Source organism: Jaculus jaculus, chromosome 9 (assembly GCF_020740685.1).
Source record: "Jaculus jaculus isolate mJacJac1 chromosome 9, mJacJac1.mat.Y.cur, whole genome shotgun sequence".
NCBI lineage: Eukaryota > Metazoa > Chordata > Mammalia > Rodentia > Dipodidae > Jaculus > Jaculus jaculus.
This window is the reverse complement of record NC_059110.1, coordinates 28,593,067-28,598,418: the sequence shown is the minus strand read 5'-3', so window position 1 is coordinate 28,598,418 and position 5,352 is coordinate 28,593,067. Positions and strand designations below refer to the sequence as shown.

General features: G+C 57.3%; 1 protein-coding gene across 1 annotated transcript; it reads left to right on the top strand.

Annotated features, from left to right (window-relative positions):
* Window positions 1–2,006: 2,006 nt before the first annotated feature.
* Slc35d3 (solute carrier family 35 member D3) lies at window positions 2,007–4,594 on the top strand. The gene is made up of 2 exons (XM_004651170.2): window positions 2,007–2,445; window positions 3,391–4,594. Exons 1-2 carry the CDS (start codon window positions 2,007–2,009, stop codon window positions 4,206–4,208), a joined length of 1,257 nt encoding a protein of 418 aa, XP_004651227.2. The 3' UTR covers window positions 4,209–4,594.
* Window positions 4,595–5,352: the final 758 nt, after the last annotated feature.

Below are 5,352 nucleotides of genomic sequence, written 5' to 3'. Positions count from 1 at the left end.
ACCAAAAAAAAAAAAACAAACAAAAAACCCAAAACAAAAAACATCCACATCATTTGAACTGCTGCTTCTGATCTCATTATTTCCCAAACTCTTGAAAACCAGAGTCCTTTAAATAGGCCACAGCATGTAACCACACTTTCAGCAATAAAAACCAAGGGCTCCCAAGGGAACCGGAAGCACAGGCGTTCAGCGTAAGGCTGCCCAGTGTTATTCCTGGAAAGTTAGCTTCGTGAGCCATTCACTGGTCCTGGACAGGCAGGTGGCTGCCCAAGCTAGGCTCTGAGCTAAGGACTAGCTGGGAAAGCATGGTGCTGTCCCACTGAGCGAGCACTAATAACATAAAAAGCGGGCCCCGGATAAACAGAGAGATGCAGGGAGGCAGCGGTCCCCCCTGTTGTTTTTTTGCTGCTGCGCTTCTCATAATCGCAACGTCAGCACCTGCGCTGGACCGTCCGTTGTGTCCAGCACAGAGGTGTACATGAGACACAGACAGGAGAATCCAAGAGATACAATAGATCGCCTCTGCTTAAAGGTTGGGGCTTACGATCCTGGGGCGGGGGGGGGGGGGACGGCAGAAGAGATCTCAGTGATGAGATCTCTCTCATCAAACCCTGGCTTTGGCCACGAATTTCAAACAGCATGAAAGTGGACTGTGTCTGGCGCTTGGGGTGACTGCGTCTTGAGCGAGCCAATGGGCTCCTACAGAGTTCCGCCGGCGGGTCTTTACTTTGGATCAGACTCACTGGAGTCTCGAGTCTGCAAAAAAGAATCACCCTTTTCTCTTATCCACAGGGAAGCCCACATTTCACTAGTCCTGCGGGACGAAGGTCTGGTCTCTAGCCACGAGTGGTGGTACCCACATCCTTCATTCTTTTTGCTCCTCAAAACCGACTGTCCAGCAGGCTGCAATTGGTTCCCTGGTATGGTAGAATGCCAGTCTCCTGGCTGGGCTCCTGTCACTGCTGCGCCCTCCTTCCTCCGCCCCGCCCCGCCTCATCCTCAACCCCAGCTCACCCAGCTCTGTCTCTCCCACCCATCCGCCTTCCTTCAAGCTCCTCCACAACTGGTAGTCTCCTTACCCCACAGACTGAGTTTGTGCATTGTTTTTTTTTTCTTTTGCTCATTTTACATTTTAGCTTCGATTAATTAAATGTGTCCCTCCATCCCCAGGACCCACTGCCCAGCGAGGCCATCCGGCAGAGCCACGCACCTAGTCCTAAAACCCTCCCTGGAGGGTACCCAGACCGCGGTACGCATCGCCTGGCACGGGAAAAGGCCATTCCCCCGGGCCCCGGAGCAAACGCACGCGGGCAGCGGGTTCTCCCACTGCGCTCTGCCGCCCTCCATCACAGACGGGGCTGGCATCCCTCCGCGGCGCGGGGAGAGACCGTGGGTGGGAAATCCGCGCGCGCGGACAGCGGGGCTGGGAGCTCCGTCACTTGTTGCGACCAATAAACGGAGCCCAATCCTGGAACGCTGTGGTTTCTAAGACCGTCTTTAGCTGTGCCGGGGATCCCCTAGCCCGCGCCCCACGGCTCAGCCGCGGTGGGAGGGAAGGAGGAGCCGCGCCCCGAGAACCGGCACGGGTGGGCGCTGGATGCCCGAGGGACGCCAGCTCATCCCGCCCTGGCTGGTCCAGCCTTCTTCTCTCTCCGCTGTGCATCTTGCCGGACGGTGGAACCGCACACGGGGAGGGGAACACAACCCTCCGTCACCTACTTACAAGTCGCTGTCGCCAGGATTATTCCCGCCACTCTTCTCAGACCGGCCCCTTCCACCCAGCCACTTTGAGGAGTCCCCAGCCCTGGGCAGTGGGACGCGGAGTCGCCGAGCCGCGAGGACGCCCGGTTGGAGCTGCCCTCCCCGGCCCTGCTCCGCCGGCCCTGCTCCGCGCCGCTGGGCTGGGTGTCCCCCGGGGCCCTCGCTCGGTTCCTCTCCGCTGCCCTCCCGCGGGTCCCCGAGAACCACCACCGGCAGCAGCGCGGGGGTGCGGCGGGGCGGGCGCGATGCGGCGGCTGTGCCGGGGCCGTGTGCTGGGCATCTCGGTGGCCATAGCGCACGGGGTCTTCTCGGGCTCCCTCAACATCCTGCTCAAGTTCCTCATCAGCCGCTACCAGTTCTCCTTCCTGACCCTGGTGCAGTGTCTGACCAGCTCCACCGCGGCGCTGAGCCTGGAGCTGCTCAGGCGCTTGGGGCTCATCGCCGTGCCCCCCTTCGGCCTGAGCCTGGCGCGCTCGTTCGCGGGGGTCGCCGTGCTCTCCACGCTGCAGTCGAGCCTCACGCTCTGGTCCCTGCGCGGCCTCAGCCTGCCCATGTACGTGGTCTTCAAGCGCTGCCTGCCCCTGGTCACCATGCTCATCGGCGTCCTGGTGCTGAAGAACGGGGTGCCCTCGCCCGGGGTGCTGGCCGCCGTGCTCATCACCACCTGCGGCGCTGCCCTGGCAGGTGAGCGGGGACCCGCGCCGATCCCTGGGCACCCCACTGCCCCGGGCGCGCACGCCACTCGGTGTCACTCCCCCTCACTTCCACATGGGGAGACTGAGGCAGCGAGACGACGGAGCGCTGGCAGAGTTAGCTCGGATCGTGAAAGGGACCCTCAAACTGAGACCTAGTGAAGCCTTCCTCTAGCCTCCTCCAACCTCCCCCCCAAGTGTTCCGACCCCCGCCCATGTTTCTCCGCATATCTCTCTTCTCCCCCACCCCCACCCACCCCGGGCTCCCCTCTTCAGCCCCCTTCCTCCCAGGGGGCGGAGGGGGGATGGAGAAGCCAGCCTAGGATTGAGCCGGAAGGAAGGAAGAGGGCAGTGAACTTGCTTGGGGCACCGGGGGCTGGGACAGGGAGAAGCTTGGGCTCCCAGGGCTACTTCTGGGGTTGGGAGGTGGCGAAGGGGGGGAATTGCTGTCAATCCAGGACCCGGGCATCAGGCAAAGCGGACGGGCCTGGGACCCACTTGCCGGTAGGGTTAGCCAGATGGGAGCTGCGGAGCAGCCGGCCACCCTCACTCCGGAGCTGGAAAGAGGCGACCTTTGGCCAGCGCCCGGTGGGCTCCGGGTTTGAGGCCACCAGCTGATGCCACATGGGGCGGGGCAGAGGTACCCAGAGCGCAAGTGGCTGGCTGTCATACCCCGAGAACATCCGCGCTCTTCGTGGGCTTTGTCGCGGACAGAGGAAGATTGGGGGGGGGGAGACGGTGACATGTCAGGGGAGACGCTTACATCCCGCTGTGCTTTTGAGCTTGGCTGTGCCCCTTGACACTGGAGCTGAGGCCCGTTTGTTGGACAGTGGTGGGGGGGGGGGCGGTCAGTGGGCAGAGCTAGGTCGCTAACCGGGGTACCCACCCGCGTGCACCTGGCGTCTTCTCTCCACCTCTTTCTCCCTCGTGCGCTCAGGAGCGGGTGACCTGACGGGCGACCCCATCGGGTACGTGACGGGCGTGCTGGCGGTGCTGGTGCACGCCGCCTACCTGGTGCTGATCCAGAAGACCAGCGCCGACACCGAGCACGGGCCGCTCACCGCGCAGTACGTCATTGCGGTGTCCGCCACCCCGCTGCTGGTCGTCCTCTCGGTCGCCAGCACCGACTCCATCCACGCCTGGACATTCCCCGGTTGGAAGGACCCGGCCATGGTCACCATCTTCGTGGCCTGCATCCTGATCGGCTGCGCCATGAACTTCACCACGCTACACTGCACCTACATCAACTCGGCCGTGACCACCAGCTTCGTGGGCGTGGTGAAGAGCGTCGCCACCATCACCGTGGGCATGGTGGCCTTCAACGACGTGGAGCCCACCTCGCTGTTCATCGCCGGCGTCGTGGTGAACACGCTGGGCTCCATCATCTACTGCGTGGCCAAATTCTTGGAGACCAGGAAGCAAAGCAACTATGAGGACCTGGAGTCGCAGCAGCCTATGCCAGAGGGATCGGAGCCAAGTGGGGACCAGCTGCCCTTTGTTATGGAGGAGATGCCCCAGGAGGGTGGTAACGGCAGGCCATGGGGCGGAGAGGGGGCAGGTGACCCAACTCAGCAGGGTGGGCAAGCCGCAAGGGGCAGTCCCCGAGGGGTCCCGCTGGGCATCTCCTCTGGCTCCGAAGAAGGGAGTAGAAGATCCTTAAAGGATGCTTACCTGGAGGTGTGGAGGTTGGTCAGGGGAACCAAGTACACGAAGAAGGATTATTTGATAGACAATGAGGAGTTACCCAGTCCTTGAAAGGACTTGCTTGTAGGGCCTATGTACATACGGTTATTTTGTATGTTAGAAATAAACGTCTTCATGAGGGGCCTCCAGTGTTATTCTTTGAGGAACAAGAAAGGGGAGCAAAGCAAAAGCCGAAAGGGACCAACAGAGACAAAATCAGTACCCAGTGTGTCTTATTTCTTGCCAGAGAAGCTCGGCAGGGAGAAGGCACCTACAGGTAATTCATAGAGTCCCAGGCAGAATCGGCTTCAGCCTTCGGCCACCTTGCTTGTTTTTGTCTTTAAACCATAACCAATATCTGCATGTAGCGAGAGTCCCTCGGCCACCCCCTCCAAAGATGGAGTGCGGAAGTCATGGCACTGCTCAGTAAGTTCACAGGTCACATCCAGGGGCACGCTTTTGATGTAGTTAGATGCTTTTTTATTTTTTATTGCCATCTGGGTAAAGCGTATGTTGTTGGATTGACACTTACTGAAACATTGAGTTGTTTACTGTTTAAGGTCATCTGCAATACCATGTTTACTCCAATTTTTTTATTTGCTGCTTCTTTCATTTCTTTCTTTTTTTTTTTTTAAAAAAAATAAGTCTTCTAGTATTCTATTGTATATCGCAGGAAATGTTGAAGCTATTTTGAAGAGATGAGTTTTTAGCTTTCATTATGAAGTCTAAAGTTTGCTGTTTGCAATTATATAATGTAAAAAGGCTATTTTGGTTCTCTGCTTTATAATATTTATTACTGAATGCCATAGCCTTTTAAAAAAAAAAAAAACCCTAGTTTTTGTTGTAATGCTCTTTCAAGCAAATGCAATGTCTGGAGTGTAACTCAGTGTTACCTGCAGCGCCACCTCAGCCCACCTCATAAGGCCTCCAAGTTACACTGCCTGCCCCAAACCCTGTGACAAAAAAAAGCAATGGCTATATTCACATTATGATATTTTTCTATCTTAAATTTCTCAAAAATAAAGTATGAGTCTATCTGTTAAAAGATATCGTGATGGAAACTTGTTTTGGACATGCATGTTTTGTCATAGCATTGAGTGGTATCTGACACCTGCTGTGTAAGTGTCGGTCCTCTGGGAACTTTCCAACTTTCCTACGGAAGTTTGGTTAAAACAGTAACAATGCGTCCCTCCTGAAGGACATCCTTATGACATAA

Bases quoted from the DNA above. Each gene is read 5' to 3' on its own strand.
- Slc35d3 (XM_004651170.2), top strand. From the start codon at position 2,007: ATGCGGCGGCTGTGCCGGGGCCGTGTGCTGGGCATCTCGGTGGCCATA. The intron at 2,446-3,390 runs GTGAGCGGGGAC...TCGTGCGCTCAG, and splicing joins CTGCGGCGCTGCCCTGGCAG to GAGCGGGTGACCTGACGGGC.